Genomic DNA, 15,493 nt, shown 5'->3' with positions numbered 1-15,493 from the left:
AAAAAACTTGCAACACCATACGAAAAGAAAAATGGATTTGTTGCAATTTCTGTAACCAGTGAACCATTACTTATTGGAAATACAATAGCTGAGTCAATTGATCCTCCAGAATCAGAAACATTCTGATCTCCACACTCCTCCAATAATATAAACAAATTGAGGAGTAATGAAATGTGAAAAGTATTTTGTTGGAAGAGTTAAAACCAAATTTGGAATCAGATTATTATTGATATAATTAATAGAAGTAGACATTACAACAATTGTAAGAGCTGTTTTTCCACTAATCATATAAACTCTTGAACTACCAGTTGGTTGACGAATCGAATAAATTGCATAATGTTCAGCATCCACATTGACTAATGTAGTGAATTGGTCAAAATCTGAAAATTCAGAAGGTTTCTCCATGTCCATAAAACATACAATCTCCAATAAGTCCTCCATATGAACTGACAAATGGCACTTGTGTTAAATAGTATAGACGTGTGTTTTCTTCTTGTTTGTCATGTTCTCTGATTGCTTTCTCTTCTTGTTCATTCATTTTTTTTGAATTGTTTTTAAGTTTTTGATAATTACTAGATTTGTAAAATATCTAAAATTGGAAAGTTGCATATCAATAATTTACATGAGAAGGCACTTTTTTTCTGATTTCATAAAATGTTTCAAGAATAGATTGACATTAATACATCTGTATCTTTTCACAGTTTCTCTAACTGTTTTCAGAACCTGCTCTCTATTAGAAAGATTACATTTGATAATTAAATAATTTTTAAAACAATAATTCTCCGCAATATACTTTCTCAATTCTTCCTCAAGATCATTTCTTTCACTTTCTGGAATATTTTCTTTAAAGTGCATTGCAATAGTAAAGATGTATCTATTTAATAAATCTGAATCATTGGCCACTCTCTTGTAGAAACCACTAAAAGATTCCATTTCCGCTTTTACATTGAATGGATGAAATTCTCTATAGAAAACCAATGTGAAAATTATTCCATCACTCCTTTGAATATAACTATCCACAAGAGCAGAGTATTCTTCATAGACTACTGCAGGAAATAGTGAAATATTTCTTCTTTGAATTAATAAATCGTCCATTTCCAAATTATAAGAATAATCATCAATGGAAATTCTTGGATCATAATCCTCTGAAAAGAATGAACTGGTCAACATGGTACAGAATCCTTGTCCATAACCATATCCATAAGAAGATGAAGAAATAAAACATGGTCTATAAACTCCATATTTTGAATCCGTTCCGATAGGACCAGAAGTAGATATCAAAGATTCTGGAAGTTTTTCCAAATGATTTTCAAAATATTCCAATTGATAATAGAGCATCATTAATTTTCCTTTCAATTTTTCACTGTCTAATGTTCCTTTCTGAAAATCACAATATTTGTTTAATAGTAAACGTTTCCAATAATTATCAAAATGTTGAGAGTAGGTTTGATAAATAAATTGGCAGGTTTGTGAGAGTGATTTTAATTCTTGAGATGGATTATGGAGGAAGGGAATGAGTAATTGTGTAAAAAAGGCTTCTCCACATGTTTCGTACCAGTGAGATGTTGATGATTGCTTTAGTTTCATTTTTAAATGGCTAGTTTTGAGACTAACGAATTTTCCTGCAGGTTTGTATTCGAAAGCCTTTGAAAAATCACCAAGCGTATCACTCTGTAACTTTACAATAAACAAATCAAAAAAAAACAAATACACTCTCAATCCAACTCAGCATGATTATCACTGAAAACAAGCCAACCAACTAGCCTTCTCCATCAACAACATCATCAACAAGGTGTTGAATACATAAGAATAAGATATCAATATTCGAACACACCAATAATTCTCATGTGTACAAAAATTATTTTCTCTCCTAATATATTAATTGGAAAATCCTTAATAAAATCAAATGAATTTCCAAAATTAATACATATTGGTGATTGTTTGTGGTGATGAAGAGGTGGAAACGTGATTACAACAGAATGCGATTTACGATAACAAGGTGTTGAACTCGATTTAATACACATTTTGGAAGTCAATTTCTTCTTCATCTTCAGAAGCATCAAAGATCTTAAAAGCATTCTTAGCTTCACTCTTTACATATCAAATTGACTCAATATTTGCAATGTTTACCACAGCCTAACTTGAAGAGATTCATTCAATGTTTGCTCAATTGTTTAATCTAGAAGGAATTTCACAAATATCAATGCCACTTTTCCGTAGTCACACAACATACTTCAATTGGAATTCAAAACCGATTCACAATTCGTGGTAATGCAAAATGTCCAAGAATCGGTTTCTTATTAAAATAAACTCAAACCAGATACATTTATATTTCACATTTTAATTAATGGTATGACTACGGCCATATCACGATGAATGCACCTCATCCCGTCCGATTTGAGAAGTTAAGCATCGTCGAGCCACATCAGTACTGAGGTTGGAGACAACTTGGGAACCTGTGGTGCTGTAGTCTTTTATCTTTTTACCAATATTCCTAAAGTTTCAACAGGCTCTATAATATTATATTTTCTATTAATAATCGATAGATAAATAAACTCTGATTCAAAAGCAGCCTATCCAATTCAAAAAAGAAGCATTGACACAATTTAATAATTTTACACATACGCAGGTCACAAAAATAATTGCGCCTGGTGACTCACCACAGCAAAACTTTTTGCTTGCACAACCTGCTAGCTTTAAAACCCGCAACACAAACGCGTTTGCTAAAAACCAACACAAAAAAAAACAACCAATAACAAAACAAATAACAAATACAAATGGCCTCCAAGACAGAACCATCAACCAAGAACTCCACTTCCACAACACCTTACCAATACGAGAGAAGGTCTGGCAAATGTCCAGTATGCTTCAAGCATGCTTCATGTTCTCACAGTCGATTATTGATCAAGACATCTGGCTTTGATAAGCCATTCATTGGTTGCTATAACAGAATGGTCTATCAACAAGCTATCGTTCCCGAGCATCAAGCAGATTTATATGATGGCGTGATCATCAATTCTGTTGCAGAATTTGCTAGTAGTCTAGCAGCAATCAAACCAGCATCTTGGAATGGCTACAGAGGTTTATTAATTGCCAAACTCTATGAGCCGATTGCTAATTTCGCAAAGCAAATGGGCTTCCTTCCTAAAGATTTAATTCTCTCCATCAAGGAAGAAAAGATGAAGGAAGATAAGAAGAATAATTTAATTAATAATAATTTAAAAAATAATCAGTATCATGATGAAGATATTAACCCGATGATGGAAGATGATGTGGTGAGTGTTGATCTTGGTGCTGTAATTGATGTAGATGATGAACAAATGCTTCCACCTAGTGTATTGGCAAGCGATAGTGATAATACTTCGTCATCTAACAATACATCACCTCCATCAACAACAAAGAGTGAATCCACCACTACTAACAAGAAGAAGAAACCAGCAGATCTTCCACAGTATAAGAAGGCTGCAATTAAGAAAGCCTCTGCAAAGAAGCAACAAGTCATCAACAAACAACAAGTACTTTCCACAATCTACACAACATCATCATCGACTCACAATAATCAACAAGCACACAATGTTAATTATCAAATAATTTGTGTTCATGATAGAAGCAAGAAGGAAAGAAGATTGGTCCGCTTGAGAGAACAAGATTTTGAATCGGTGGATAGTTTTCATGTGGCTCTTCGTCGTGAATTACAATTAAATTGTGGATTTAAATTTGAAAAGCTAAAATTCAAGCTTCCAGGCTTGAAACGTTCCATTGATTTAAAGAAGAGTGAAATGGAAATTATTGCTGGTTTTGTTAGAGAGAGAAAATATGATGAGATTTTATTTCGTTTTGGAGTAAGAATGGAGAATGATTTAAAATTATCTAATGATTCAAAGCTTACAAGCTCTGAATAAATTGTAAAATATTATTTAAATCCAACACCTGCCAATTTCCTGTTGCAATTCCACAACAAAATCTATCATACCAACTTCTGTGGAGATCTCACTTTTCCCAACCAAACCTTAGCAATTTCTTAACGTTAGATGAAACAACAACCACATAGAAAAATGCCACACCATAACACTGTAGATTTATCAATTATATTTCTGTTGCTTATTGTCTAAGCAAATTGTGAATACACATCTATCATAGGGAGACTGTTGTGAAAAATATGGATTACACAAATGATTTACCCTTTGTGTTGATTTTATGGGAATCAGTGACATTTTATTAGGATGGAAAACATTTAATGTTGTTCCCTCAACATCAACTAGCAATAATGTAGAACATAGTCTATCAACACATTACAAATTGATGAGTAAGATTATTCTAATTGACAAGCAGTACAATTCCCAAAACAAGTATATGAACGATTACAAAGAAGTCTATTGTTTATTCTAATTCAAGTGTAATTTGTAACTGCTCCAGTTCAGTTTGATCGTTAATAGCATATACTGAACTCCTGTAGATCCAGTCCCAGAGAAATGATCCAGAACAATACAAACATTTAATCAGAGCTAAATTTACCAAGCCACTCACGTATGTGAAATGTTGGCAAATTGGATTGCATTACAAACAAGTGCACTGACTTGTGAAGGGTTGCTAAATCTTCCCAGTGATATTATCAAGGAATATTTAAGGAAAAGGCGTCTGTTGGTTTGAAAAAACAAATTTGTGTTAGAGTGAAACATATTAATCATTCTAAGATATTGATTGTAAGCTGGCGTAGCTCAGTTGGTAGAGCAGCCATTCCTTTCAAACTCCTAAGCTGATTATTTCTATCTGGTGAATATTTGACATTTTGTTTAACCATAAATTATGATCAACTCTATTTATTCTTGTGTGAAAGAAAAGTTAATTCTTCTCTTAATTTAATCAATTCCATTTCCAATTGTTCATTCTTTGTTTTAAGCTGCAAGTTTTCTTCTTTTAACAATGTAATAATATTCTTATTAAAATCAAGTAGATTTTTGGTTAAAGTTTCTGGTAGTATTAGTGGTTGACTATTGTTTAAGGACAATAATAGTTCTTTAAATATTTGTAAATACATAGCACAATTGCCTCTGAGGTTTGGATTTTGTTGAATCATTGTAATGATTATCCTAGAGAGGATTGTATTAATTTCTAATGAAGAATCAACCATTCTATCTATTTGCATTTTGATTGCATGATGGAGCTTGTGTTGAAGGTATTGTGTGCCAACAGCTTGATGAAAGTACAATCCAGAATTTGTAAAATGCTGGATATTTAGATCATCTTCCATTTGCTCCTGATTACAATATTCAGAGTCTAACATTAAGGGTTGATGAATGAGTATTTCCAATAATATACATCCCAAAGAAAACATGTCACATTGTTTGGATATTTCAAAGTTCTGTAAAATTCTTTCACTTTCATTATTATATAATTCTGGGGCAATATATTTCAGTGTGCCAATATTCAATGTGCAAGATTTGTTAGTCATGATAACTCTCGAGGAATCCAAATCGATAATCTTAATAGTATCACCTACTAGAACCATATTAGCGAGTTTCAAATCTCGATGGGCAAAATTATTGTTATGTAAATTATTCACTGCCAGTAATATTTGTACAAACATTTGTAGAATTGTTGTGAGTGATTCCTTGTCAAGCATATTATTGTTTCTATTGTAAATGTCCTCTAGTGCAGGCCCAATTTTTTCCCCTTTTTCCATAATGATATATTTGATTTTCTTGTCAGAATATTCAAATACGTTACATTCATGACAGTGAATTATTCCATCAATATTTTTCATTAATAATTCAACTATTACATGATCTTGTAAATTATATTGAAAGTTCAATTTGAATGCCACCGTTTTTCTTTCTTTAACATTATAACATTCAAAAACGATACCTTCAGCGCCCTTTCCAAGTATAGATGTGGGTATATAGAGTGGAAACTTTGAATGTATTATAGAAGCATAACCTCTCTCTTCCAAATATATTTCCTTATTTTGATTCAATAATTCTGAAATTGAGGACAATTTTGGAAAATTATCTAGGGATATCCAAGTTGAAATTAATGTATCCGTACATTCCTTGTTAAATATATCTGAAAAATTAAACGTGTATGAATTGATATTTTGGAAATTAACTTCCTGTAAAGATCCATTAATGATATTAGTAATAAAATCTAGTAACAGGTAGTAATTTGAATTGTAAAATGGATAATCCAAAATTAATTCTGATCTTAAATTAAATTTGGTGATATGATTAGAAATCTCCTTGAGAAGATTAAGTTCTATCCACATTTCCTTTGGATATGTTCTTTTAAATGAAAAGGTACCTCTAGGTCTGTAATTGGAAAAATATACTGCCAATTCTAAATCAATATTTGGTACATGGTTTTTTGACAAGTATTGTAACAAGCCAGGAATATATTGTGCCCATATCAATGTCATTCTACATTTCCTTCCCCAATTTCTGAGCTCTTCTCTTTTTAATGTGTCGATTAAAATCAAGTCATGAAACAATTCATAACATGTAATAGCATGTGAATCTATTGAAGATTGTAAAATATTATTCATTAATGAAATTTTTAGATCACTCTTGTAGAGTGATTGAAATTTTGATATGTCTTGGTAATATTCCATCTTTGAGTTATTATATAATTTTGTAAATCTTGCTATTATTTCCATCAAAATTTGTTTGTTGTTTCTGAATTCTTTCGGAATATCTGGAAAACTGATAACATTTCTTGTAAAACCTTGCAATATTAAATGTTCGTTTGTGAGTATGTTTTTTGGATTTGTAAATCCATTATTAATGGCTATAAAAATTAGCTCAATGTCTTGTAAATATTTTGGGGCATAGCGAAGAGCATTTCCATCTTTTTTAACTGCTTCCAATATCAAGGGTCTATGGTTTCGTTGCTCCATGCTTGCATATTTGAGAGAATATCCATTCTCTAAAGCAAAGAGAATTATTTCAGTATCGTGTTGCAATTCTGTAAAATTAAAACATTTACAATCCTTTGATATTGCCTTTCTCACAAATTCCTTATCAAATCTTTTTTCCTGTGAAGCAAACTGAAAGGAGGTTACATCATTTTCAATAGCATCCAGAATAATTTTTTCATCTGAGCAATTCTCTGTTGTGGTATATTGTAGAGCAAGTCCATTATTTTTGACAGCTCTAAGAACCACTTCCTTATCTGCCCTCAAATTCATTGAAGCATATTGCAATGCAATTCCTTGATTTTCCACAGCATCAAGAACCAATAATTTGTCATTCTTCAGTTCCACTGATACAAATTCTAAGGCCAACCCATTTTTCCTAATTGCAAGTAGTGCAATGTCTCTGTCACTTTTAAAGTTTTCTTGAAGTGATTTGAATACTGTCCAATTTTCCCTCACAGCTTCAAAAGCCATCACCCTTTCTATTGATGTATCGACTGGCATTTTGCGAGCTAGGGCAGTAAAAATTTCATTAACATTTTGAGCAGTATTGGCTGAGGTTTCCATGAAAATTAGTGAATGCTTTTCAGCATATGCTTTGGCTTCAAATGTCTCGACTTGACGTTTATCCTCCAAGTGCGCATTATTACCAGCAAGAGCAATTACTAATGTCGAATTACCTTGTTGAACTAGTGTCACCCACTTTTGGGCTTGTATGAACGACTCTGCATCGGTAATATCATACACCACAAGAGCTGCATAAGCTCCTCTAAAGTACATTGCTGGCAATGATTTGTATCGTTCTTGTCCACTACTATAATTGTTTCAAATGCATTTACAATAATCATTCAATGATTAATCAAAGATACTAAAACCTACGTATCCCAAATTTCAAATTTCACAACTCTATCCTCCAATGGTACAGTTTGAGTCAAGAAAGCAGCTCCAATAGTGCTCTCCTCATGCTCACTAAAGTATCCTCTAACAAATCGCAAGACCAGATTCGTCTTTCCTGATTATCATGTGTTGTGAATTTTAAAAGCTCATATTAAAAACACTCACCCGTAGAACTGCTGCCCAACAAGATCAATTTATATGACACAAACTTTGGAGGAGTTTTAGAGGATGATATCATTGATTGGCTATTTTTTTAAATTTATCTTGGCTATTAATAATTCCTCCAAACGTGACTTTGATGATGTTAAATTTCAAGTGATTTTATCATTCCTACATGTTCATGATTTATTACAGGTGGAAATGATTTTACATGAGAATTTGTCAGCTTTGTTAAGATGATAGATATTGGGAACAGTTTTGTTTGGACCATGTAAAATTAATGATCAATGACTGTAAATGCAAATCTGAAGAAGTTCAAAACGATTTGGAAAAGTATATGTAATTCTATTGGGAAAACATGATTTTTAACAACATTTTGTTGAAATATTGTTGAGAAAAATCATTTGGTAGGTATCATTTATAGAGATTTAATTAGAATTTGTTTAGGTAATAATTCTATTGGGAAAACTTGTCTCTTTATTAGATTGGCTACTAATACCTATCCAGTGGAGTATATCCCTACAGTATTTGATAATTTCAGTGCTAACTTTTTTTAGGAGAAGAAGAGTGAAAGGGAAATTATTGCTGGTTTTTGTAAGAGAGAATGATTTAAAATTATCTAATATTCTGAATAAATCTCATAATTGTTTCTTTTACACATTTATTAAGGTATTTCCAACTAAGTGTAAGCTGGCGTAGCTCAGTCGGTAGAGCGTTGGTCTAATAAGCCATTGGTCGCCGGTTCGATCCCGTCCGTCAGCAGATAATTTTGAATCTAAATTCAGAATTTTTTAGTTTTTGAAGCAATGCTTGCTATTCTTGCTATTTTCCAGATGAGAAAATACAGTACCAAATAATGATATGGATTAAATGGTAAAATTCCTACTATAGAATGAATTGGCAAATTAAACAAAAAAAAATGAACATTACACAAAAGGCCTTTCTCTATGAAATGCACATGATGAAATTTGTACGTACATTCTCACTATAAAATCATTAAATTCTCTTCATCATTCCGATCAAAAACAGCATCACAATGTTAATCCATCAGCATCATCAAATAATAAACAAAATCAAAAACATGAAGAACATCATGGTATTAAATTTGGACCACACAATTGTCTCTTCTGTGCCATGGAATCACGTGATGGCAGTAACGTGAGAGAATTCTTCAGACAGTGGCCACAAAATTCCGAATCAAAGAATTTCCTCTTACTTCCCTTATCAAATTTAATTCAACATGTGAGTGGATCGGATATAACAGGTGGTACAGCCTTTTACATTGAATCAGAGTGTCTTCCAATAATGGTTCAGTTTTTGAAGAGATATGATATGGAATTTACATCTTTTTATGCTGCTAGGATTATTAATATTATTATGAGGAAATGTTGTGAAGAAGCAATTGTTGAATCAGGAGGACAGGGATATTATGGAAAAACATTTCCCTTATTGCAAAATTTGATAAGTGTTATAGTTGATCAGCATACGATAGAGAAGAGGGAGGTTTTGATGTGTTTTGCTAGTATTTTCAAATTTGTGGTGGAGAATCAAATATCATCGAAAGAGGAGAAACAGACCAGAAGGAGTTTACTTGCTAAAATTGCAAAAATTGAAATGATTGATGCAAAGGCAGTGGAGGCAATTTTACATTGTTTCAAATTTATTAATGAGTGGCAATTTAAATCGGAAGTGAAAGATTCTGCAACAATTTCAAAGATTAAACAGCAAGAAGTACAAGCAGAAACAAAATATGTAACCATTGAAAATCATCTTGTGGATACAAAGAAAATGGGAAAGGCTACCTATCAAATGGATTTACTTACGAGGCAGAATATGTCAACTGTGAATGAAAAATTCATGAAAATCACTGTGGTGGATTGTCTACGATGTCTAACAAAGGCAGTTTATTGGTTTTCACAAATTGAATACGAAGAATTTGAAGACATTATCTTGTTATCAAGATTGTCGAAAGAATTATTTAGTGAAATGGCTAAACTCTTGAGTGAAACAAGTGACTATGCCACACAATGTTACATTATTGAAGCATTTCATAATTTCAGCCAGAGGGAATACGCTAGTAAGGAAATTCTATCAGAACTTTTACTTGATACACTCAATGGCACTATTTATTTTGAATCACAGAGACTGGATAATTTGGATAGAAGTGTTGGTTGGAAAGCACCAATAGGAACACTTCCAGAATGTAAGTTTTGAAATATGTTGGATGAATTATAACACATTAAGCTGGGTGGGAAGCTGGCACCAAATGGATAAACACTGAAGGAGTATTGGAACCTCAATACTATGATACAAATTTAAATTTGAAAAAATCCTTGAGGAAGTTATTAACAGAGGAGGATTTGGAAAAAATCAAGCCACCAAACTCACAACCAACACGTAATGAACCACGAATGGCGATTGCAACCATACCAAAAATACTCAAAACATGTGCAGTGTGTGGTTCGACACAGAATCTTAAAGTTTGTGCCAAATGTAAAAAGGTGCATTATTGCTCCAGAGAATGCCAAGTTAATGCCTGGAAAGACCACAAAAAATCGTGCAAACCATAGAGTAATTCAAATTCAACCAGTAAAAATTTATTAAACTTTACAATACTATTAATATGCGTTGCAAAATTTTTCGTTTTCCTGCCCTATAAAAGCTGGCTAGAGTCATTTCAAACAATTTCAAAAAAAAAAGCCTGAACAAAAAAGTAAGTAAAAATTCAGCTGAAAATTCTTGAACTATAAATCATTATCAGATGCCAAGAACAAGAAGCTCTACCACCAAGAAACAATCTACCAAGAGAAAACATGAAGAAACATCAACCTCCGATGATTCCGAAATAAAAATTAGAAAAATTAATAATAATAAAAAAAATCGTGATGAGGGTGATGATGAAGAAATCGATAATCAAAGTGTTGATAATCAAGCTACCACAACCAAGAAGAAGGAATCAAAGAAAGACAGATGGTACGCTTATGAATCAAGTGTATATAAAATTGATTTGACCACCTTGTTGAGTAAGCTAGTAGCTCTCTCCCAATCAGAAATCTTCTTCAATTTTCAAAAGATTAGAGATGAAATGATCAAGACAATCTTGAAGAATTATGAAGAAACGTTGATGATTGCAGAGAATAATAGAAATTGTTGTTCGATATTGACTCACGGTCAATTGCATCTCAATGAAAGCGTTCAATACAAGAGAAATCAATGCAAAATCATTCAAGATGAGAATTGTCATGAAGTATATTTGTGTGTTCATTCTCTAGAATTCACCAATCAATCAGCAAAGAATGAGCAAATGTTTGCATGTGATGGATGGTTAATTTACAGATGTGACAGAATGAAGGGAGATGAACATGCCTTCTCCACAATTCATGGCCACATGATTGGCGACAAGATCAATTCGAAAACTTTGCATTGGTTGGGAATTCATGATTCACATTGTACTATTAGAAGAATTGAATGGGAAATTAAAGAAATTGTTGATAAGAAGAAGGAGAATTTGCCAGATCCTTCACCGAGGGAGCAGATTGAGAAAGAACTTGAAAAGTTTAAGGCAATTCCATTAGACAATTTTATTCCAAACAGAGTGCTTGAGGTGGATTATCCTTTCCAGTATGTGAATTCTCTCACTCTTTCTCCTCTTTCACAAGCCAATTCATCCCAAATTAGAAGCATTGAGATAGCTCAACAATCTACTCAACCACAACAACAATTTCAACCACTGAATTCTTACAATAGTACAATGCCAACCTATCCTCCAAATGATAGCATTTGGCAACAAGAAGATCCATCCAATCATGACAAATCTCAAACTACCAAAACACCACAACATGCACCAATTAACTGGATGGCAGAAGACACTCTCGACATGGAATCATTTCTCAACAGAATATAAAATTGTAATTTTCTAAAATCATCTCATGTTCGTTTATTATTCGTGTAAAGTTCCATTTTTCTCTAAGGATCGTTCAATGATTATTGAGCAGACTGCAAAATTGTCAACTGCATCTGATATGATGGTAGTTGCCAAAGAATTTAAATTGTGGAATGATAAGGAGTTTGTTATAAAGCTTATTGAAAAGAGTGAATATGACTTGTCCTATGAAATACCAAAGAAATTGAAAAAGGATAGAGATGTTAATCTTGCATCTGCAAAGAAACATGGAATTATAAGTGATGGATTAGAGAAGGATAGGGAAATTGTGATGGCTGCTGCTAGTAGTGGTAATCTATCATGGCTTCCAAAGGAATTTTCAAATGATAGGGAGATTGTAATGGCAGCTGTTGCCAATAATGGAAGAATTTTGAGAGGTGTGGGTGATGAATTGAAAAATGATAGAGAAATTGTTAGAAAAGCCATTGAAAATGATGGATGTGCAATTGCAGACGCCCCAGAAGAATTTCAGAAAGATAGAGAACTTGCTGAAATGGCAGTTAAACAAAATGGACGTGCCTTTATTTGTTTGAAAGAATTTGAAAACGATAGGGAGCTGCTAAAGATTGCTATTAAAGGAGATACCACCATTATTGACAAATTACCCTTTGCTATCAAGAATGATCGAGAAATTATCATGTTGGCTGTTGAGAAAGATGGATTAGCCATCAAATATGCTTCAGCTGATTTGAGAAATCAAAAGGATATTGTCATGAAAGCTATTGAAAAAAATCCTGATGTACTTTGTTATACTCCTTTTGAAATGAGAAATGATCCAGAAATTAAGGAATATCATAGCAAACTAATTGCAGAAAGACAAAATAAATAACTTATTCTGAATCGAGATCAATACCATCAAATAGTTTTAGGCGAGCCATTCTGCTGATGAAGGTAGAGGAATAAAGTAACGATTCTCCTCGACTGAATACTGACTAAGGAATTCATTTTCAAAAAACCAATTCCAAATATTCTCAATTCCCTCTCCAGTCTTTGCAGAGCAGGACATGTACTTGAATCGGTAATTATTCCACAACAAGTTGTATGTTGATAAATAAGAAGAAGTTTCGAATGTCTTGAATAATTCTGATTCCAAGACGGATCTAAGTTCCTTATCTGGTATGCAATCTGTCTTATTGGCGAGTAATAAAATAGAGAGTGGTTTGGCATTTCCATCATCTTGTTGAGTGTCCACATTGTTCATTAGTTTGTCGAAACTTTCTCTTGCTTCTTGGAATCTTTGTCTATTGGAAAGGTCAACAACCATGACAAGTAAATCAGGAGCATTTGGTGAGACGAAATTCTTCCACAATCCTCTAAGTCTTACCGACCCACCAACATCAACCTTAATAGAATCCACACATTATTATCCTAAACTCAAAATCTACTTACAACATTAATAGGAGCACCTCCATATGAAATAGTTTCATTATTAAATCCAATCGTTTGAAAAGTTTGAACTACCTCATTAGAATTTGGGGATTTCATTCTCTCTAATAGAAGTGTCTTTCCTGAGGCGTCCAATCCAAATAAGTTAGCCTCGAAAGATTTCAAAGAGTTCTTTTGTCCAATTATCTTATATTTTTCTATTGGTAATGCAGGTTTAGGAACTTGTTCAACAAACTTGCCAAACTGATGAAACATGACATAGGTCAGTAATTTTGAAAATTCATTAATGATCTCATCATTTTCCTGTTCCTTGATTATTTTTGCAAAAAGTTGAGGAATAATCCTTTGCGCATTATCTGTCGTATAAGAATTATCTGTGGAATCAAAACAGAATTGATAATATAGCTCAGCAATATCTTTTTTAGGCAAAATTGGATGATCTCCAAAGCATTTCTTTAGCATGGGTGCAATGGTCTGAGTTGCCAGCATGTGTAAAGAGGTGTAATCACCTATTGAGTTTTTTGGATCTGCTGTTTCCACAAGAAATGTCGAAAATAAATCTTGGAATTCCAAAGGATAGGATCTGCTGTAATATCTCATAATTGGATGAAGAAGCATAAATAAGCTTCTATTGTGAGTCATTTTCATCATGTTGACATTTTCCAATGCAAGAATGATTCCTTCTCTCAATCTATAAATTAAATTGTCAGTTTCGAGATTTTCCAATGTGGAATAATCTTGAAAGCATGTTTCAAAAGAGCTCGATAAGATCCACAATGTGATTAATCCAAGAAAATCATCAACACACAGCTGATTTGTACATTTCATAACTCTCAAAAATATGTCACACGGCAAAACATCAACCAGATAGTTCACTGTTGGATTGGTCTTTAAAGATTGTAGCATGAAGAGTTTGGTATCGGTTTTGATGTTGAACATTTGGATTTGTTTGAATATCTTGTAAGTTTCCTTGCATTTCTTATTCCATTCGTCTATACTGGTTGGAATTCGTTCCAGAAATTGATCAATGACCCCTTCATAGATTAAACCACCTAAAACACAGGGCAAATTATGTGAAATTACAGAAATGCACGCTTCAATTAGAATGCTCCCCAATTCTGGTGTAATTTGAAGAGCTTTCTCAAGTAATATCATAACATTATATTGATTCAGAATACTCGTCACCGACACAATAAAAGAAGCAACTCCAAACTTATCAGCCACATCCAATAATCTCAATAAATCCACAATCCCAATAAGATTACTTCCAAAATCTTCCAAATTTAAAGGAAAAGCTGTTCCCTTAATTGGCACGCCTATATTACCATATCTCAGAAAATTCAAAATCTTGAGTGTGTCCAATTCCTCTTCATTCGAAAGAGCACTAAAATCCACTTGATTTTCATTCGCTTCTTTCATTTGACTCTCAATCATTAACTTAAAGAAATTACTCTCAGATATCAGTAATTTCTTCGAGGCACGAATTGTCTCTGAAGGCAGACGAATCATAAAGACATCACTCTCCTCCACATTTTCAAATCTATCTCCACAATTATCATTATTCACAATTGATAAGTAATAATAGGAAAACTTTTGCAACAAGACAACCATATCAAAAGAATTTGATTTTTCATTCGGTTTGATGGAAGAATTCTTCTCACTTTGATCAATTGCTGCTGCTGATTGATCAGTATTATCATCTCCTTCTAAAGAAACAAAGTTATCATCAAAGAATTGTTTAACTGTTGATGAAGATTTTGTTATTGGCTGTGGAGAAGATGGTGAGGAATCATTATCAAAATCTTGCCAACCTTCATCCCATGCAGCAGAACCCATCGGAGTATAACCAATCGGTTGATCATCCTGTTGACTTTCAATATACGTCTTGACATCCAATTCATCACCATTATTCTCATCAAATGATGATGAATAATTGGCAGAAGAAGAATTATTAGTACCGAAGGAAGTTATGTGACTGGGAAAACATCGACCATCCCAATAGGTATGTGGAGGGAAATACTTGCTAGACATTGATCTATTTTTTCTGTTGATTTCTTGCTGTCAACTCAAGTAGATACGTCATGGAACACGTTGTTAAACTTTACAAAATATCTTGAAGATCTAACTGAATAAAAGTTAAGTACAAGAAAGTGAGTCAAATAAGAGTATTCTTTTGCTGCTTTTGGATTCCAAGCAATTAC

The 15,493-nt window shown here is 32.9% G+C and overlaps 6 protein-coding genes and 1 non-coding gene across 7 annotated transcripts in view; 4 read left to right on the top strand and 3 right to left on the bottom strand.

Moving 5' to 3' along the window:
* Window positions 1-618: 618 nt before the first annotated feature.
* Window positions 619-1,587, bottom strand: NAEGRDRAFT_68907 (uncharacterized protein; the record flags this gene model as incomplete). The annotated part of the gene is made up of 1 exon (XM_002675834.1): window positions 619-1,587. One exon carries the CDS (start codon window positions 1,585-1,587, stop codon window positions 619-621), a length of 969 nt encoding a protein of 322 aa, XP_002675880.1.
* Window positions 1,588-2,777: 1,190 nt separating this feature from the next.
* Window positions 2,778-3,902, top strand: NAEGRDRAFT_49967 (uncharacterized protein; the record flags this gene model as incomplete). Its single annotated transcript, XM_002675914.1, has 1 exon — window positions 2,778-3,902. One exon carries the CDS (start codon window positions 2,778-2,780, stop codon window positions 3,900-3,902), a length of 1,125 nt encoding a protein of 374 aa, XP_002675960.1.
* An 893-nt stretch (window positions 3,903-4,795) lies between these two features.
* Window positions 4,796-8,042, bottom strand: NAEGRDRAFT_88114 (rab family small GTPase; the record flags this gene model as incomplete). Its single annotated transcript, XM_002675833.1, has 4 exons — window positions 4,796-6,510; window positions 6,979-7,721; window positions 7,787-7,919; window positions 7,970-8,042. 4 exons carry the CDS (start codon window positions 8,040-8,042, stop codon window positions 4,817-4,819), a joined length of 2,643 nt encoding a protein of 880 aa, XP_002675879.1. The 3' UTR covers window positions 4,796-4,816.
* A 610-nt stretch (window positions 8,043-8,652) lies between these two features.
* On the top strand, window positions 8,653-8,725 carry NAEGRDRAFT_t384. The gene has a single exon. It is a non-coding gene; the product is annotated as a tRNA-Ile (tRNA).
* A 157-nt stretch (window positions 8,726-8,882) lies between these two features.
* NAEGRDRAFT_68904 (uncharacterized protein) lies at window positions 8,883-10,533 on the top strand (the record flags this gene model as incomplete). The annotated part of the gene is made up of 3 exons (XM_002675913.1): window positions 8,883-8,933; window positions 8,993-10,166; window positions 10,208-10,533. 3 exons carry the CDS (start codon window positions 8,883-8,885, stop codon window positions 10,531-10,533), a joined length of 1,551 nt encoding a protein of 516 aa, XP_002675959.1.
* Window positions 10,534-10,724: 191 nt separating this feature from the next.
* NAEGRDRAFT_58368 (uncharacterized protein) lies at window positions 10,725-13,193 on the top strand (the record flags this gene model as incomplete). The annotated part of the gene is made up of 2 exons (XM_002675912.1): window positions 10,725-11,567; window positions 11,935-13,193. 2 exons carry the CDS (start codon window positions 10,725-10,727, stop codon window positions 12,733-12,735), a joined length of 1,644 nt encoding a protein of 547 aa, XP_002675958.1. The 3' UTR covers window positions 12,736-13,193.
* An 87-nt stretch (window positions 13,194-13,280) lies between these two features.
* Window positions 13,281-15,493, bottom strand: part of NAEGRDRAFT_80155 (uncharacterized protein) — a gene marked incomplete at both ends in the record, with an annotated part of 6,192 nt that continues 3,979 nt past the window's right edge. Inside the window, one exon of the mRNA XM_002675832.1 lies at window positions 13,281-15,327. Coding sequence (XP_002675878.1) covers window positions 13,281-15,327 — 2,047 coding nt within the window. The remainder of the gene's footprint in view (window positions 15,328-15,493) is intronic.

This window comes from Naegleria gruberi (assembly GCF_000004985.1).
Source record: "Naegleria gruberi genomic scaffold NAEGRscaffold_31, whole genome shotgun sequence".
Lineage (NCBI taxonomy): Eukaryota > Heterolobosea > Eutetramitea > Acrasida > Naegleriidae > Naegleria > Naegleria gruberi.
Note: the sequence above shows the minus strand (reverse complement) of the source record. Positions and strands in the feature narration are given on the sequence as shown.